The following is a 20564-nucleotide window of genomic DNA, read 5'->3' on the forward strand; positions in this document are numbered from 1 at the left end:
GGAAAGACGTAAAGGACGTCTCATTAGTATTTCCTGCTTCGGTTGGGGAGACGCTCTGCGCTTTGTCGTGGCCCGTTACCTACTACGCTGAGGAAAGCAAAGGACGGAGGAGAACCATAGAGATGAGGAGAGCGGAAAGGCGCGCGGCGTGGTGGAAGCAAGCTCGGCTGCTCTAGGAATCCCCGAAGGAGAACTCGACGCCCGAAGTGAAATCCGGGTCACCGAACTGCATGGTCTCTTCCCCTCGGTCGGCGCGGGAAACGGGGCGGCGGGGTCTCGCGGAGTAGCCCCTCCCTCAGGAAAAGAGAGGTCAGTCCGTGACGGGTGGGGGAGGGGGATAGATGGGGGGGGGGAGACTGGGAGTCGGTGGGGAGGGAGGGGAGAGGGGCTGCGTGGCGTCAAGGTGGGGTGGGGGTCCCAAAATGGGGCTTAAGGCGAGCTCAGGACCATCCTTAATTCTGGGACACAAGAGGCCTGAAGAGGCCTGTTCGTTGGAACTCCCTGCCTATTGACGTCAAGCAGGCTCCGCCTCACCGTAGGCTTTTTCCCGCTCCTGCTGAAAGCCTTCGTGTTCTCTCAAGCCTAACCCAGATGCTTAGAAACTTGAGGTACTTTTCATGTTTGAAACTGAATTTTGTGGATTTTTGTAAACCTCTTTGAGGTTGGTTCCCCCCCCCCCCTTCACAATCTTAATGAAATAAATAAGGGAGCCAAATCCTTGGAAGTTGGGTTCCCTCCCTCAGCACGCATCCCCAAACCAGGTTTCTTTGTTATATATAAATATATATATATAGCCCAGCCTGCTTTGTAAAAAGCGTTATCACTTGAATTTCTGCCTGCCATGTATCTGCTTGTTTACATTTCTTTGTCCCCTTTTCTCAAGGAACATAGGAAGATGTCATATACAGAGTCAGACGATTGGCCCATCTTGCTCAGTATTGTCTACATGCTGACTGGCAGTGACTCTGCAGGATTTCAGGCAGGGGGTCTCCCCCAACTCTACCTGGAGATGCCGGGGATTGAATTTGGGGCCTTCTGCTTGCAAGTGCAGATGCTCTGCCACTGAGCTGTGGCCCTTCCAGGGTTGTATGGATGACCCTGCTTCCTAACACCACTTTTTATCCTTGCAACATGCATGCAAGTTAGGCTTGACTTGAATGCTAGTTCCTAGGGTTCTGCTTGTGGCCTACCCCAGAGGCATCTTTGTGGGAACATAATGCTGGATTTGTTCTGATTCAGCAAGAGGTTTTTCCTTAATGTTCCTATGAGATAATGCCTAATCCAAAGTCACCCAGTGAGCTTCTTCGCAGCTCAGTGATGTTTTGAACCTGGATTCAACCAATTGCAGTCTTAACACCACTGTACCATGCTGACATTCCTATGATGGATTCCTAGGGGATGGGTGAGGGAGGGACTTAGCCGTGCTACATGTGGCTTTAAACCAACAACTGATGAATAACCACAAACCTCTAATTGAAACTAATTTACAGTTAGTTTCAAAGCCCTGGTCCTACATTTTTCATGTCCCTAAAGTAATGATGAGTGAAAACGAATGAAAAACACAGAAATCAGCACCTGCCACCATATACAGTGGTACCTTGGGTTAAGAATTTAATTTGTTCTGGAGGTCCGTTCTTAACATGAGGTACCACTTTACCTAATGGAGCCTCGCGCCGCCACACAATTTCTGTTCTCATCCTGAAGCAAAGTTCTTAACCTGAGATACTATTTCTGGGTTAGTGGAGTCTGTAACCTGAAACGTCTGTAACCCGAGGTTCCACTGTACAGTGTATCAGCTTTATCCAGATGTCGTGGGCTGAAACGCACATCATTCCTGTTCATGCTGGTTGGAAATGATGGGAGTCCAACAACATCTGGAGGGCACCAGGGCTACTGTACTAATAGTGAACATAAATATCTGTTGTGTTGGTCTTTACATAGATGGAGCAGCACTGCCCATGCCCTGGAAAGTAGCAGCAGCATTGCAAGGATCCCAAAGTCTGCAAAAGTAAACACAAACACACACACTCACACACATACTCATATACTGGAGTGACCGCAAGTAATTGGAGGAGGGTAGGAATGGAATGGGGCATACCAGAAGAATGCAGGATAGCAGCCAACCAGTCATGAGAAAGAGCATTCCCTGCCCCAACATTTAGTGGCACTTCCCACTTGTTGCCTGTATTTGAAGTTGAACAGCTGTTCAAGATGCAAGAGTCCAGTGGAGTGCCATTGAGAAATCCATGCCATTGATCCTTTCCTGTGAACATTGTTTTCAGATGCTTTGCTTCCTCCTTCACACATTAAAGAATGAGAAAAAACCTTAGGTAACCTTGTTGAGGTGTCTTCCTTGCATACCCCTAGTATTCCAGAGTTGGAATATTGCAAATCCTAAATTATTCTGCATTCAGTGATTCATACTCAATCATTTGCGAAGAGGTGTGTTAATTTGAGCAAATCTGGTGTGTTGTGTTTAGTTACCTAAATAATATCTCTTAAGACAAACGTGCTTTTAACAGTTATATAATTACACCAAGAATAAAAAAATGCACATCTATACAAGTCAGTATCTAGGTTTTAGGTACCAGACTGCAGAGAATTACAATGCCCTACATACAAACACACTCACACTCCTTTCATTCACAGGTGGCACCAAAATAGACACAGAATCACAGTTACCTCGTAACAAAGTCTTGTGTGTGTGAATTCTGCTTACAGGCCCACTTCAGTTTGAGAGTGCCTTAGCAAATATTCTACAAGTAGGTTGAACAATGGTGTGGTCATCTGAGGAACTTCTTTCACGACCCACTTCCTTCCAGCAAATGAATCCGGGGTTGGGAGGAAGAGAATAAGTGTGTGTGTGTATCTATGCATGTATTCATTAGTCCTGTGGAAGAGCTCTCAAATAGACTTGTCACTGAAATTTGCCTAAAGCAAAATCAAAGTGAATCTGGAGGATCTTGTTCAGGAGAGTTAGAGGAATTTTGAAATGATTAATTAAATTTTTCAGGTGGGATTCCATTTTTTCTTTCTTTTTAATAACATGCGAGCAGCAGTCCCACCAGGAGCAAGATTGCCTTTGCTGACCTTATTTCCTTCAATGACCTTATTCAAAATCTGAATTTACTATGCATGCTGCACAGCTCAGCTAACACGGAGAAAAACAAGGTGGTGAATACTACCACTCAAGGTTTTGAAGGCAGCGTTAAAACCGTTGGCACAGGAGTGGAAACAATTACGAAGATGTGCTCTAAAAAAATATATTGATGGTACCCAAAGAGTCAATTTTCATATTGTATGTGTGTATGTTACACACACATGTCATGTATTCCTTGGAAGGAATATCTCAGACCTCTTAAATGTGGTAACATATGCGAGAAAGGAAATATCAGTTTGAAATCACATATTCAAAGCATGCACAGTGCACAGACTTGATCCAAGCAAAATTGCTATAAGGAAATTAATGCTACATTAGCAGGCACATTTTAATTTCCTTTCAAAGCCCATGGTACCTCCCTTAAATTATTTCCTTAAGATAAAGATTTGAGTGAGCTAAAAAGTGCACCGTATAAGCCCCCTTCTAAGCCTTGCTATCCTTATTAAAAAGTGGGGTGGGGTGGGGGGAGAAGCACATCATTCTTATCATTTTGTCATTGATGGAAATTGACTCATTTTGTGCAAATCTAAGTATGCATAATTTTATTTTTTTTAAGATGGTGGTTAAGCAATTTATATTATTTGTTGCTGTGATCAGTTACTTTCCAAGATGATTTTCATTTGGATTGTTTAGGAATATAGGATTGTTTGTTTATACGGGAAACAGAATATTAGAGCGTTGGGTTTTCAGAGGCAGTAAATTTCATGGGAGTTGCAGGTCTGCTGATATGGACATGGAATTCACTGTCAGCAGGAGCTCTCCCATTAACTTAAATGGTGAGGAAAGGGATGGGGAATTATATAGCATTCTCCATCACTGAAGTCTCAATGTGCACATAACTCAATGTGCACACTGAGGCCCCCAGATTGGGGCAAATATGTTTAATGAATGCTCATTCCTTCTGCATTTACCATTTAGCTTTGTGCAGACAAATTTCTATGTGGGGGTTAATCAGACTTCAGAATTTTGTGAGATTACTAATAGAAGGAACCAGGAACATCAGGTTACTGTCTTCTACAACAGTGCGATTTTACCATTGATACTAACTAGAATATAACATAGAATGCTATTTTTTAATATATAAAAAATCCTTTGTTCTCGAGCTTGGTGAGATCTGTGTGGATTTTCACAGCAGAAGACTCAGATTTAACTTTTGGTGCAGTAGGTTCTGAACTTCTTTGGAAGTTTATTGAGACATTTATCAGTGATAATTCAGGACTTCCTGAGATAGAAATGCTGTAGATATCTAAAGCTACTTCAGCATCCTGTGAATGCATGTTCAGAAGTCTTCCTATTGAACACCATAATAATTCATTCAAGAACTTCTGTATATAACATGGTGGAAGTCCTTTCAAATATCCCTCTGTTCTAAGTTATGATCACTTATCTGTTGTAAATTAAGAAAAGCACTTTGTCCCCCATATTTTGTTTTAAATAGTTTACCGTGTGGATCAATTTAAATAATGCGGTTTTAAAAATTCATATATTTTCTGTGCAAGAGCTACTGCAAGTTACAGCGTATTGGATTGCAACTAAATAAAGCTTGTGTACTAACCTTGCAACATAATATAAAATAATTGGTAATGCAGACCCACGTGCCATTTGCACCACACAATTATATCTGCCTTGCACACTGAGCAAAATCATATACTTGGAGACAAGGCCACAATCCATTGTAGAGATGGCTCAGCAGAGCTTGTAGCTCGGCATCTAGAACTTTCAGAGGCCAGGCTTCCAATTAATGGGCAAAACTGTGTTTTTCTATGTAATAAAAAGTAAATGTCCTTGGTGTTTGGTTGATAGTCATAAATATTTATGATTGTAGGAAAGTATGAACACAGTGCATGATTTATTGTATCATGTTCTTAATGCTTGACTATTGAAGTCAAAACATTTCCCCTGTTTTTTCTTTTATGTAAAAAACCCCACAGGATTTAGTGTAGTATGTTTGAAAACAGGTCTGACCTGAGATTTGAAAAAGAATAAAGTTATGAATGTTTGTATTCAACACAATTTAATAAATATTATGTAATGTAACTATTTTTTTATCCACCCCAATAATCTCTTATTGATAACAAACTAAGCAGGAAGCAGAAAACTGCTCCATCTTACTGCCAAGAGACAGTGAAATGGAAATTATGAGAATACTGAGAAAAATGTGAAATAAATTAAACAGTACTTCATTGGCATGTTTAGGAATTTAAAAAACAAGACAAACAACCACAGTCAGTATTATACTGTCATAACACACTAATTACATTTGGCAATAAGAAGAAAACAGTTATCTGAAAAGTGAATTCCAACCGCCCTTAAGAGACTCATTCCAAAACACAAGATGAAAATTTGGTCTCACAGATACGTTATTAAACCTCCTTAAAACAAAACGAATACAACCATTTGATACAGCTGAGCCAAAAGCAGTGCTTTGTTTAGAATCATTCAGTCTGGACTATGTGATTTCAAATGCCCGCGTAAAACCTAGTTTCAATGGTGGATGCTTTAAACAATGGTCAGGTCAGCCTTGCCTTTGTTCTGAAATGAGAACTACAGCAGATCAGTGCTGTGAAGATCTATGGGAATAAGAAGTGCAACCTTCTTTAGCTTTAGCCCAGGTGCCACTGTGTGTTCTTACCGCCTTCTGTGTCTGCCGCTCTGTGTCCTGCCACTACTGACTCCACCTTCCTGTTAACAGCCGTCCCGCAAATGGAGGGCTGAATGTGTCTTAAAAGTACATGGAAAACAGTGGTTTAGTCTGTGTGTTTGTGTATCACAGTACAAAGACCACCAACTAAAACTCTGGGAGAAAAATGTACTTAAAATTGATTTTTTTAAAAACCAACACAAGAGGTTTCAGTGACCAAGGATGTCAAATGGTTACTTGTATCATACACACCCATAAATTACAATGATATATACAATGGAACCTCAGTTTTTGATAATCTTGGAAGTTGGAACATTTCGGCTTTCAAATGCCGAAAACCCAGAAGTAACCTCCAGTTTTCAAACGATTTTCGGAAGTTGAACGTGCCATGCGGCTTCCGTTTTGAGTTTCCCTATGGGATTGAGGCTTCTGTAGTGAGTTTTTGAATGTTTCAGAAGTCGAACAGTCTTCTGGAATGGCTTATGTTTGAAATTCGAGGTTCCATTGTGTGTGTGTGTGTGTGTGTGTACAGGAAAGAGTTTTCTATTTCTGTTTAGATCAGGGGTCGGCAACGTGCGGTCCACGAAGACCGTTTTACCGGCCCACAAACCGCCCCTGAACCAAGCCGCCCGCTGGACGAGTTCCCCGCGTTCTGCGCTAAACCAGCGCGGCGCGAGGACTCGCAAAGTGGTGCCAGAAATTACATCTGTGCATGCGCAGATACTGGAAATCGTGTCTGCACATGTCCAGATGCTGAAAATCGCTTATGCGCAGGTGGGATTTTCGGCGTCTAGGCATGCGCAGAAGCAATTTCTGGCGCCGCGGACATGCGCAGATGCCCTATTCGGCATCAAGCTATGCCAGTCCAGCTCACGGGTGATCTCCGTGGGAGTGATCCGGCCCATGGCCAGTAAACCTTGCCAACAACCCCTGGTTTAGATCAACTATCTGTGCATCTTTCTGTGAGTAATGTAATACCCTTATTGGGACTAAGCCGCCTTTGATGTTTCCCAGAATGGTGCACCCAGCTAGAAGTTAAACAGAAGACAGTGTTGAAGAGATGAAGATTGTTGTTAAAAGGCAGAACAGACACCCAACTGTCTTACAGTTACCTATTTAAAAAAAATTATTTGCCTTAAGTAAGTTTGTGCCCAGTAGAGAGGATTTGAGTTGATATACCAAAGCTACCAGTTCTTCTTGGGGCAACAGGATGGTGTGGGTTAAGAAGGGAAAGGACATTTAGCCAGAATAAAAGTTACCGTATGTAAAACTCAAGATCAGGGATAGGCAACCTAAGGCCTGGGGGCTGGATGCGGCCCAATCACCTTCTAAATCCGGCCCACAGATGGCCCAGGAATCAGCGTGTTTTTACATGAGTAGAATGTGTGCTTTTATTTAAAATGCATCTCAGAGTTATTTGTGGGGCATAGGAATTCGTTCATCTTCTTTTTTCAAAATATAGTCTGGCCCACCACATGGTCTGAGGGACGGTGGACCGGCCCACAGCTGAAAAAGGTTGCTGACCCCTGCTCAGGATCTTACTACTTGAGTTGTTGGTCTTACAGGTATCAATGCTACTGCCATTGGGCAAAATCATAGTAACAGTAGTAGCAGCAGCAGCAGTAATAGCTTCTGAAATGAAATGTGTTACAAATCCAGTATTTTTGCCAAACTACCATTTCCGGCCTAAGCATTATTGTGGACATAGCCATCAATGATGTCTAGCATAGTAAAATACTTCTCGCATGGTACAGAAAGTTGATTATCTCCAGGCAACATGATGCATTTTCATGAAAAATTAAAAGGGGTATTATCAGTCCAGTCCTCTTTATCAAGGTAGCTAAAATTCACAAACCTAGATATTTCCCTTCTATTTCCCATAGTTATTTATCCTTTTTACAATATCCAGTAAAGAACCGTAAATTAAATGACTAAAATTCTAAGTAAAAGATTATGTAACTTAATAAAATGAATATAGTCATGGAAATCATGTGATTTCTTCTTCTAGTCTTTCCCCCAAATTTTGATGCAATATGTTCTGAAGTCCTCTTTTCCACATGTAAAATAGAGATAATTCTTCAATGCCTCACAGGAATACCATGAAAATAATCAGTTAACATTTTCAGGGATTCAAACATGGAAAGTTATATAAACGTTAAGTATTATTAGCTATGCAGAATGGTTAGAGAACCTAAGTCTCTATTATTCTTTCAAACGATAGTAGGCACTTAATTGAAGAGTATAGAAATTTAAAATGTAATATGAAATTAATCTTTTCTAAGGTTATTTAAGCTAATGGCATAGTAATGGCAAACTAATTTTACAGTGATTAAGAGATAATATACTCGGGGCTTCTAGTGAGGCTTTTGTTGAGGTAACGTACCTATCTTTGATGAGACTGAAGATAGAAAAATACATTGTACAGTATGCATCTCTAAGGAGATTCTCTATTGTGGTTTGGGTTGGAAACCCGTAGAGTGGAGGCAGCCTACAGCCAGCCAGTGTGGTCCCTTTTAAACAAAGACCGATGAGTTTGTCTTGCACACTGTAGCTTTGATAGAAGTCTTCTTACTTGGCAGCTGAATTCTCATGCAACTATATTCCTCAATAGTCCTCAGACTCCTTGGCATAGACTCAATACAAATGATTTTGAGAAGTCTTTTAATAGCATGCACAGTAGGAATTACTCTAAGAAATTATCATGTTGTTAAATAGTCTATCTTTATTACATTGACATCTGTCTTCCATGATGGAACTTGCAGCACACAGGGTTCCCAGGTAATCTGTTGTCCAGCCGCTGACCAGAATTTAACCTGCTGCTTCTGCAGGGGTGTTGCATTGTATACCTTCAAGGTCAAGGCCAACCTGTTCAAGGTCAAGGCCAACCTGGTAGGCTCCAGATGTTGTAGGACTATAACTCTCATCAGCTGCAGCCAGCACATTGTCAGAGTTATAGCCCAACAACATATGGGGAGTACTAGGTTGGTAAAGGGTCTTATAGCCAGAAACTGGGTCTTGGATGAAAACCAGTGCTTATTTTTCTGGCGGTACCCAATGATACTTAATACCAGCACTTTCTTTTTCCTGGAGATGCTTGACCGCATGAGGAGACATGGCATGGACAGTGCCACTCCAGGGCCCGGCTGCCGCTGCCCCCCAGGGACTGTTCCTGGGCCTGATAACAGCTGCTGCTTCCTGTCAGCAGCAGCGAGGCTGGCCAGAGCACACGAATCCCACTCCCTGTGGAGCGCAAGAGCAGGCAGCACAGTGTGTGATGTGCTTCCCCTGCAATGCACTGCACTATGCTGCTGGCCATGTGCGGCCTGGTCGCCTCACTGGCAGCATTCACGATGGTCATGGCAGGGTGGGCGCAGGAGCCACCGGAGCCGCCAAAGTCACCGGAGCCAGTGCGGCAAGAGTCCCAGGTAATATGAGAATGGGAGGGAGGGAGGCCTTCTGGCTTTAAGGGACCCTAAGGGTCATCTAGTCCAATTCCTTGCAGTGTGGCCGGGGAAGTTGGTGCCATGGCCAGCGACAAAACAAGCCCTCCTTGTGGGACCCTTCCATTGTCTTTCCCAGTTCTGCTCTGGAATTCCTCTAACGCCAGCCTCTCTCTCTTTTTCAGACCTATGCTCAGTATAGCTGCTTTGCAGAAGGCACGATGAGGCAGTTGTACATGTGATCCAAGTTAAATCAGTGCAATCATTTTTCATAATGAGTACCTTAAGTAGTTACTTTGTGCCACTGAGTCAAAAAAGGAAGGCTGAAGAAGCAGCAGAAATTGTTGAATCAACTTCTGATCCTTTCAAACATTGCAAAACCGAAGATACATGTGGTCAAGAGGATGGAAGTTCAGGCAAAGATTGGCCTGAATGTTGGACACTATTGCAGAAAAATGACTTCTGTCAGAGAAATGAGTGGCTCTTTGTCAACAATAAAAGGTTGGGCTGCAAAGTGTGCCGAGATGTCGGAAGTCTTCCTGTCGAAAAACGGATGGGAATGAAAATTTCAGTAGAGTGGGCCAATTGTAAAATTAGTCATTTTGGAGAGTCTCGAAAACAACAGTTAATGTCTTTAAGAAAAAAGATTTTCGAACACAAGGAAAGTGGAGCTCACAAAGCAGCAGAAAGGATAAAATCTGAGTCTAAAAATGAAAAGTTAGATAAAGTCGTCTTAAACACAACAAAAGTGTTTCGAACTGCTTACAAAGTTGCAAAGAAAAATCAAGCATTTAACAACTTTGAAGATGAAATAAATTTACAGGAACTTAATGGCCTAGACATGGGATATACCTTTCACTCTACAAATGCCTGCATTAATATTTTAAACCATATTGCAGATGAAATGAGAAAAACATTAATAAGCAACATAGTGAACTCTAAGAACAAAATGTCCTTAATTATTGATGAATCGACAACAGTGAATAACAAAATAACTTTGATTGTTGTTATTCGCGTAGTTCTTCCCAAACATTCGACTCCAGTAAGTCTTTTCCTAGATTTGATTGAGTTACAAGATACAACAGCAAGAGGAATTTTAAGTTCATTAATCAGTCATCTTGAGTCCCTAGGAATCTCAGAAGATTATTTAAAGGAGAATTTATTGTCTGTCACTTGTGATGGTGCTGCAGTGTTGTTTGGCGCACGTGGTGGTGTAAAAAGGTTAATAAAAGAAAAATTTCCAAGTGTTATCTTCTGGCGTTGTGCTAACCATCGTCTAGAATTGTCTGTCAGTGACACAGTGAACAAAGTGGTTGGAGTTAATCACTTTAAGAATTTTATGGACAAACTCTATGTGACTTACCACGCTTCACCCGAGAATGCTAGGGAATTGGAGGAATGTGCAGCAACTCTGGAACTTCAGCTTCTGAAAATTGGAAGGATTTTAAGCACTCACTGGGTTGCTTCTAGCTTTTGCACAGTTTTCGCAGTTTGGCAAGATTATGAAGCACTGGTTTATCACTTTCAGGAGGCAAAAGAAGACAGGAGAAGAAGCAAAACAGATCGCTGTCTTTATGAGGGTCTTTTACGGACAATAACATCATGTGAATTTGTTCTTGATTTGGGTCTTATGTGTGATGCTCTCCAAGTTCTCAGTGAACTAAGCTTGGATTTACAAGAGCGAAATATTGATTTGTTTACAGCAGACAGGAAGATAAAGAACACAGTTCAACTTTTTGAAGAACGAATTGAAAATCCTGGTCCATACTATAATATTGCTCTTCAAAGTCAGAATACCATGAAGTTCAAAGGGAGTGAGCTCCACAAAAATGAAAAACTTACCCCTACAATAAGTTCATCTGCTTTCTATGAAAGTCTGAAAGAAACTGTTAGAAAGTGTATACTTGAAGGAGATGATGCTGATTTGCCTGAATGTGCCAAGGTCTTAGATTCCAAATATTGGCCAGAAAATCCTGGAAAGCAATTAACCTTTGGTGAAACTGAAATTAGAAAACTAGCACAAAAGTTTTGCTTAAATGAAAAGGAAACAGTTCTTGGCTTTCATGAATATCTTGAAGAAAATGAAGTCCCGGACAAATTACTTCCTCTAATGCACGCTTTAAGCACAATTGCAATATCTTCGACTGAATGTGAAAGAGGATTATCTCAGATGAATCTTACAGTAACTTCATCAAGATCGTCTCTGGTTATTCGGACAGTTTCTTCTCTGATGTTCATCAGGATGGTAGGACCACCTCTTACTCAATTCAATCCTACAAAATATGTTGAATCATGGCTGCTACAAGGACATCATAATGCAGTTGATACAAAAAGCAGGAAGCGATCTAGAGAAGATGAGGGTACATCGGAGGATGTATCAAAAGTGTGGCACTTACTCTAACAACTTCATGGTGAGTACCGGCATCGTTTTTTCTCCAAAAAAGAAAAGAAAAAAAGCCCTGATGAAAACCATCAGTGCAAGTGATTTTCTGTGCCTGCTTTTGTTCTAGTTTGGTGACATGATTTAGTTCAATTTCTTCACCTGTAACAATTCATACATTTTACAACTTATTCCACAAAATGCACTTCTGCTGGAAAATCGACACTTCATATTTCCTCTCCCTCTTTTTATTTAAGTCCTGTTTGCCTTTCTGTCATCAGAAACAGTAGCAATGTTCATTACAGAGGTGGGTCCTACTTGGAAATGTTTTAGAGTTACGCTCCATATACTAAATTTATGATAACCTGTTTTTTAAAAAAGCTTTCAAAATGAAGTCTTCAACTAATGCCAGTAGAGTTGACACAGGTTATGATGGAAACTAGGGATGTGAAACCTGTGGACCTCCTGAGTTGGTGGACTCCAATTTCTGAGTCCTAGCCATCTTGCTGAAGTTGTCCAGCATTTGGAGGGCCAAAGGTTCTCTATCCCTGTTTAACTGTGCTCTTAGGAAGAAAGGAAGCTAGCTTATATTGTCAGATCAGTGGTCCATCTAACTTACCATTGCCTACACTGACTGGCAGCAGCTTTCCAGGGTATTAGACAGGGAACATTCCCAGTGCTACCTGGAGATGTTGGGGAATTGAAGCTGTGACCTTCTGCATGCAAAGCAGATGCTCTGTCACTACAGCCCTTTCCCTTACCCCTCCAAGCACTGTGCCCAGACCCCACAAAATGTTTCAGCAAGACAATGTAACCCACAAGAGATGTGGTATTGATTGGCAGCTGGAGGTGCATTTTACACTGTGATGAGTGCCTAACAGATTATCAGCATGCCTCACTGATGTAAATGGCCTTGGGAACTAAGGCACTTGGATAATAAGACGTTTGAATCAATTGGAATATTACTTACTGAGAGGTTCACTAATAAGCTGCTGCATTCACAGCCAACACAATTAAGGGATTTCAGTAGTCAAACTTCTTACAATAGGAGTTTTAGCCCATTATTTTCCTTTTCTGCCTAAGCTTTGGATCCTGAAGATATGCAAGGCCAGCATACATTAAGCAACAGAATGTGTGTGACCTTCCATTATGAAAATGCTGTTTGTTTTCTGCTAATTATGCTTAAAAAATGAGATAGAGTGGGAGTGAGATGGCAGTGACATTGGATTGGCATAAATTAGTTTATTACAGTAGAATAGTGGGCGAAGGGGGGAATGACACCCTAGAGATTACTTGAACTCATACATTTCTGCTGCCAAAGTTTACAGGCCTGTAAATTTAAATGTAGAATTTTTGTAGGCAGAATGCATTGACAAATATGCCTAATGGTAATACATCTAGTTCTGAGCCTCAGAACAGGTCAATAATAATGCTTATATTGATAGCAGCAATGTAGGAGATGTTATTTGGTATTAAAGCTAAAATCCATGTTATCCCCTTAATCATAATTACATTAATATTGACAGGCCCTTGACAATACCCACTTTACTATTGATAGATTTCTGTCAATAATGCATTTCTAAATAAAATATATTCATTCATAATTTGTACAATACTCAGTAAGCAATGCTAAAGTATATCAGGAGAAATACCTATTTTATTGGTGATATACAGCAAATTGTTTTCTTACAGTGCATGTTTTGCAAGAGGGATTCCTGAATTTAGTTAAATAAAAACGATCAATATATTACATTATTTAAAAGAGCTGTTGGACAAATATAAAAACATGACATGCGGTTTACTTTTGGAAAGGAAAGCAGTGTGACATTACAAGGAAAAGCTGGTCAGAAACATCTCAAACACATTTAAAACCTGGAGCACATCATCTTTAAAATATTATTTTAAAGTACAGTATATACACTGATATTTGGCAATATTTCTCCCCCCTCAAGAATTCTTATTTGCTTTGCTTGATCACACTCTTCACAGAGCATTGCTATTGATAATATTCTTAAAGGTTTCTATTTGGAGCCTTATAGTTATCAGTGATTTGACTATGACGGTGGAAAGGAGTTTCTAGAGGCTTTGTACTTTCATAGAATATCTCTCAGCTTCATAGGGCATAATATAATTAAAATTGGTGTGGTGCTGTTTGTAAGAGTGTGAGTTGTGGGTCAGGAAGTTGCTGATTCAAATCTCATCTCTGCCACAAACTCTCTGGGACTAGCTGACCTTAAGCAAGCCTCTCTATTATCTTAGCCTCAAGCCCATGGCAGTGGAGGAGATATACTGACTGTATCTAACTTTTCGCTATCTCCTCTTTAAGCCCTGAGATGTTCTAGGACAATGAGTTTCTAAACTTGCTTCACCCAGGAATGTACATTCCTGCCAAGGAATGTATTACAGGGCAGATTTGCAGGGAGGTTCCAAGTCTTACGCTCCATTCTTTGGAGTGCCAGCCAATTTGTTTATCTTATTTAAAGCATGTTTATGCCACTTATCATCCAAAAAGCTTCCAAGACAGTTTAAAAAAAAAATACAATTACATAAGTGTTGTGGGGATTTTTTAAGGGCACTAAAACTCTTCAGCTTGTTAAAAAGTCTAGTGATGGTTGACTAACTGATTTAAGCAAAATTTATCTATCTTGACTGATCTTGTCTGGAAGGATGCCTAGAACATAGACAACCCCCTTTCTAGAAGCATTTTGATCAGAATTCAGTACAGTAGGCCTGCAACATAGGTGGGGGTTACATTCTAGGGATTGCACCTAAAGCCAACATTGTGTATACAGTGGAACCTCTACTCACAACCACAATCCGTTCCAGAGGACCATTCTTATGGTGAAGTGGGTCGCTGGGAGAAGCACCGATGTGCGCAGGTGGCGATTGCCTGCTTTTGCACAGGCGCAAACGGCAATCACCACTCCTGCACAGGCGCAAACTCGCCTGTTACTTCCGGGTTTGCTGTGTTCGCAACTTGGAACGTCCGCAAGTGGAGGCGGTTGTAAGTAGAGGTTCTACTGTAGTCACACCCCATTGGGTTCAATGGCAGGTAGGTTTGCCACAATTGTTTTTCCTGGAACTCCACCCCTTTTCTGCACCCTTCTTTTAAGAAAATTGCCATGCGCGTGAAGATGAATGCACACAAGTTGTGGGCTTATTGTATATAGCCTCTGTATACTTCACAGTAGCAACTCACTTAAAGATTACATAAATAATTTTGATAAACAGAACCAGGGAAGTATGTCTGCATAGACAAAATGTTTCCGTCATGCCTCCTCTAGGAAATCTTAGATTTGAGTTATGGGTTGCTCGTTTTCTCTGGTCACATTCCCCTTTTACTATATTTCCCCTCCCTCTTTAAAACCTATTTTATTACATAATCTTTACTTTGAGAGGTTGCACAGACTCTCCATTGTATTATGGAAAACTAGCCACACCTAGAGAACTATAGCATATTTATAGCAAAAGCAATTGTATAACCATAAGGCATGTTAGTGTTAGAAATGATATGCAATGTGTTGTTTGAGTTAGGATATAGATACGTTACAACTTTCACATCTGTATACCGTTTTTAATAATCTGCAGCCTTGTCACATATATTGGCGGCCATTGTGTCATGGGCGTCCACAGAAATAAATGTGGAGGTGCAAGGTCTATGACTTGTAACTACAAATTGTTGAATGGAATATTATCAATCTTCATATGACTGAACCCCACACATCATTATATGGTGCTGAAGAGAAGCAACAAGAAACCATGGTGGTGTACTGTATTGTTTGGGATTACACATTTCAAAACTAACTGCTAACAAATTGCTTTATTTGTCCATTTAACAATAACATAGTTAAGGCAGGAGAAAGACACACAGCTTCAAATTTTCCATTGAACAACATTTATGTAGGATTCTAAACCAAATTAAAAACCCCTAAGGCTGAATTTTACACCTTTTACACAGAATCTGCCTTGGCTGTAGTGAACAACAGACATAAGGTTTGAAACTAGTCAGAATTTTTTTAAATTTTTTTTTTAAATTAATGCTTGCCTGTCCATAAAGGAAAATATAATACAAAGTGTATCATCGTTCAAATAAAAACTGGAGCCTCTGGGAGTCTTGGCCAAAACAGTCAATCATTTCTTTTATAAATTTCTCCTTGGGATAGGTCTTCAACTTTCCTCCATGGTCACTCCACAAACACAAGCCAGACGATCGATTTTCACTCATTGTCGTACATCGCCATTTCTTCACCCTGCACAGAGTGCTAAAGGATCAGTCATAACTGCATGTTATAACTGGAAGGGAAAGTGCTGTATGGATGGCCATTAAAATAGCAAGAAATGGTTTAGTATGGTTCAGTAGTTTAAAGACTCATGTTGCATATTTCACACAATGATTCATCCCCAACAGTTTCAGTTTGTAAAGATCCTGAAGGAAGCTGACATGAGTTTTAAAGTATTCCCCCCCCCCCCAAATGCCGTACACCTGTGATCATAGTCATTTTAGCAAACTCTAAACAGGTTAGTTCATGGTTATTGGTGAAGCTCATCATGATGGGTTATGCAGTGCAACCTAGTGACAGAAAAGTGTCCCAATATCTCAAGTAATAAGCAAATCCAGGTAGGAAATATAGATGGACCAACGGTAGAACTCTTCTGTGGATTGGTTGGATTGATTGGCACAGTTTTGCTGTTGTGTTGCTTCTCTAGGTGTTTTAAGTTCTACATCAACTTCATCTGCAAGTTTCTTGCACTTCTCTATTGTTGTGCTAAAGCTTCCTTGTGTTTCCAGCAACGCTTGTATATATGCTTTCATTTCCATTACATCTCGGGGAACTGTCTGTATGAAAGAATAAATGAAAGAATGTTCGTTTATGATCACAAGACTGAAAATAAAAGTCTGTGTTTGTGATCCACACAGCAACTGGAATGAAGTTGTCTTGGTGTTACATGATGTTGTGAGTTGCGGGACCATACTTGTGTAAGTTTCTGCAGATACACTCTTGTATTTTGGAGTCCATCATGCTTCACACAACATTGGTATGTTGGGTATTAGATTTTGTCTTTGGATGCTCTCACAGAAAAAAGGTTGGCTTTAATTGTGCGCGCTGTATTACACACATAACTTAACACTGTTTAGATCATTTACAGTGAGATGATCTATGGGATGTGCAGTGGACAAGGGTTGCCTAAGGATAACTTGCCCTGCTTGAGCTCCACCTTCTTTTCCTGCCGTGGTTGAACAGTCCTTGTATCCTTCTCCAAATAATTTATAGCAATCTAGTCCAAAATCAAAACAAGCAGATAAAATTGTGTTGGCTATGCCTGCTGGTCTGATATTGAAGTGAATCCAGGGAATTCCTCATGAATAGATTCATTGTTTCCCCATTGTCAGATTTTAGACTGTAACCTCCTCAAGGCAGGGACTTCCTCTCTTGTACCGTGCTGTGCATAGTGATGGTGCTCTGTGAATAATTGGAGCAGAAAATTTAATCATACCAGTTCAAACATTTATATAAGTTAAGCGCACTGATCTGCCACATGTGGACCTAGCACCGTTTCTGGGAGAAGTCTTGAATCTCTGAGCCATCTTCACATTTCATAAAAGCAATTGACTGGTTTAGTTCCATTTAAGACCATGAGAGAATTAATGAGACTGATTGCCGACTGACAGCAGGAAGTTGTGCTTGTATAGAATGGAAAAATAGGAGGCAACTGCCTAAAATGTACAGCCTCTAGTCCAGGCATCCCCAAACTCGACCCTCCAGGTTTTGGGACCACAACTCCCATCATCCCTAGCTAACAGGATCAGTGGTCAGGGATGATGGGAATTGTAGCCCCAAAACATCTGGTGGTCCGAGTTTGGGGACGCCTGCTCTAGACAGTGCTGAAAGCCTGAGACCAAGGTACTGCAAGGTCACCAGCGGCCCATCACCAGATGAAAAATAAATACACCTCCTCAACTGACACATGGCTTGAAGCATCATGAAATCAGTAGAGTGCAGAACTCTGTTCAGATTTCAAAGAATCTATTCCAGTGTTTAGCACAATACAACCTAGCAGTTCTTCTGCCATAGATCTCTTGGTCCTCATTGTATGTTGCAGAAAACCCTGGGATTCCCAACAGCACCAGCAAGCATTCCTCCATCTCACTTGCAAAAGGACATTCCCATCATGACCCCATTGTCCCTTGCAGTGCTTAGCTGCAGTGGATCTTGGAGTGTGTACACAAGTCATGCTGGCTGATGGTGGCATCTAGCAGATCTGGCCGGTTCTCTGCATGCTCCCTGCAAAAAAACACAAGCAACACGTGATGCTTGCTTGCAAGGAAGCAGCTTTCGTCTGAATGTTGGTTTTAGTTTAAAGGAAGCTAAAATTCTCTATTTAAGTACCTAAAGTTTGTCACAGTCTCTGCTACACTGTTATGCATATTAATTTGATACGCTTACCTTCTCTCATGCATGCTTTTCATTCATATTCTTCCATATCATTTTGTATGGCAAGTGCTTATGTGGCAACAATTTCTTCATTATTTTACCCATATGTCTACTTAATATACCCAACTTCCACATTTAAGGCATGTTAACTATTTTAACTGCAATAAAATTCCTCCCCTAAGAAGTTCCTCTTAATTTTCATATTTGATATTAACTTCAGCCATAGGAAGTGCTGTGATTTTCTTAGGGAACACTTGCACCTATGAAATAGCCTTTAAAAAAGAGAGAGAGTTTGCCTTTTTCCTAAAACCAAATACTTATCTTTCTGGGGAAGAGTGGAGGGTTGAGAGAAAAATATTTAAAAATAAAAAAGTAATTGGTGTTTGTGTGTTCAGCCTATTGCACCATGCTTCACATTTAATTATAAATTTAATTGTTGATTGCACATTCTAAGCTTCAGTTGAAAGATTAATACCAATCATATAGGGTGAAAATTATGTGAGCATTACTGTCGCTGAGTATGTATATACAGTGTTTGTTCTTGGATAACTAATAGGAGAGGGTAGCAAACGCAGGTTTCAAACCTCTGCTTGCCATTGAATGACCTTGGGGTAAGTTGCACTTTCCCAGCTTTGACTTCTTGGGTGATCTAGCTCACAAAGTTGTTATCCACATGAAATACTTCCTCTAAAGCCTAATAAATTGTAATTTAAATTAATATGATGATGATCATAATAATATATATTTTTAAATCTCTTTTTTTATCATAGAAAGCCACGTGTTGACAATGGCATCTGGCGATGACAATGGCAAGAAAGTGACTCCTGTGCTCAGAATAAGTCAGCTTGATGCCCTCGAACTGAACAAAGCATTGGAACAGCTGGTTTGGTCCCAGTTTACTCGCTGTTTTCAGGGATTTAAACCTGGACTGTTGGCTCGCTTTGAACCAGAGCTTAAAGCCTCCTTGTGGCTTTTTTTGTGGAGATTCACTGTTTACTCCAAGAATGCAACCGTGGGGCAAGCTATTCTGAACATTCAGTACAAGAACGACTTATCCCAGATGCAGAAATACCAGGCGTTGAGCAAACAACAGAAATATTGGTACCTTATTTGCACCGTCGGTGGGAAATGGCTGGAAGAAAGGTGTTATGGTTTATTTAGCAATCGTCCATTAGAGTCATTCCGGAAAACAAAGTACTTTATTAACATAGTGTTTGGGCTCATCAGGTTTTGTGAATTGCTGAACTTCCTCGCTTTTCTTCAGAAGGGAAAGTTTGCTACACTTACTGAACGTATTTTACGAATCAGGTCAGTGTTCTGCCAGCCACAGAGTGTCCGCCAGATTGGATTTGAATACACAAACAGGGAACTCCTGTGGCATGGGTTTGCTGAATTTCTTATTTTTCTTTTACCACTTATTAACATGCAAAAGCTCAAACTCAAAGTCTCTTCTTGGTCACTACCTATTTCAGGGGGTACCAGAAATGAAAATAATTCAGCAACATGTTGCAAGGAATGTTCTCTGTGTGGAGAATGGCCCACTCTGCCTCACACCATTGGCTGTTCACATGTTTTTTGTTACTATTGTATTAAAAGCAACTACTTATTTGATTTGTATTTTACTTGTCCTAAATGTGGCACAGAGGTGCAAGATCTGCAGCCATTAAAGTATAAGTTAGAAATGAAAGAGGTAGATACACATTAAGCTTGTTTAGGCTTTCCTCAAATCCATAATTATGTATAACTTGTGCATTCTATGGGACTATTCTATCCTGATAGTTAAATTTAGCCTACAGTAATTTTAACCTTTCTGTAATACTGGAATTCTCTTATTCTGTGCTCCTTTAGGTTTTGTTACTTAACTGTAAAATGATCAACAGCTATAAAAAGATTGTGGTTTTCAAAGAATTGCAATCTTAATAGAACTGTAAATAAAGAACAAAATAGTGATTAAACTCTCCATTTTATTTATATCATCATAAGTCAGTGTATTCTAAGAAAACCTTTTTTTAAGGTAACTGAATCAGTTGGTAGAGCATGAGCCTCTTAATCTCAGGGTTGTTGGTTGAAGCCCCACATTGGGCAAAAGATTCCTGCATTGCAGGGGGTTGGACTAGATGACCCTCGTGGTCCCTCCAGCTCTGCAATTCTATGATACATAAGTTAAGGTTACCAGACGTCCTCGTTTCCCGGGGACAGCCCCTGGATTTACAAATCAGTCCCCACACAAAACCCATTGAAGTTGAAAAGTGTCCCCGGATTCATTGGAAAAAACCTGGTAACCTTAACATAAGTGCAGCCACTTGTACTAGGTTACATGTAATATAACCACATGGGTGCCAAGAAAAGGAGAGAAGAGATGGCATCATTAAAAGCTGCCACAAACTGTGTGGGAAGCTATTTCACACTATTGTTTCTCAAGTAGCGCTGGACCCATTCAGTTTTATATACAGTTCAACCACACTGGGTTGTATTCTGTGGATGGTATGGAAGTAGACTAATAAAAGTA

General features: G+C 40.4%; 1 protein-coding gene and 1 long non-coding RNA gene across 7 annotated transcripts in view; one reads left to right on the top strand and one right to left on the bottom strand.

Annotated features, from left to right (window-relative positions):
* On the top strand, positions 1-20010 carry PEX2 (peroxisomal biogenesis factor 2). 6 transcript variants are annotated; one of them, XM_081874241.1, is made up of 3 exons: positions 39-309; positions 9427-11652; positions 18826-18964. In XM_081874241.1, exon 2 carries the CDS (start codon positions 9516-9518, stop codon positions 11640-11642), a length of 2127 nt encoding a protein of 708 aa, XP_081730367.1. In that variant the 5' UTR covers positions 39-309; positions 9427-9515; the 3' UTR covers positions 11643-11652; positions 18826-18964. The 6 variants fall into 6 exon arrangements, 5 of the variants coding, with proteins under 5 accessions (XP_081730367.1, XP_081730369.1, XP_081730368.1 ...); XM_081874242.1 differs by lacking the exon at positions 39-309 and adding an exon at positions 6842-9226; XR_014159508.1 differs by lacking the exons at positions 9427-11652; positions 18826-18964 and adding an exon at positions 884-2058 and having other exon boundaries at positions 1-309.
* LOC309349158 overlaps positions 17633-20564 on the bottom strand; it is a 12470-nt gene continuing 9538 nt past the window's right edge. The window contains exon 3 of the long non-coding RNA XR_014159778.1: positions 17633-17905. This is a non-coding gene — a long non-coding RNA (uncharacterized lncRNA). The remainder of the gene's footprint in view (positions 17906-20564) is intronic.

This window comes from Podarcis erhardii, assembly GCF_964252035.2.
Source record: "Podarcis erhardii genome assembly, chromosome: 8".
NCBI lineage: Eukaryota > Metazoa > Chordata > Lepidosauria > Squamata > Lacertidae > Podarcis > Podarcis erhardii.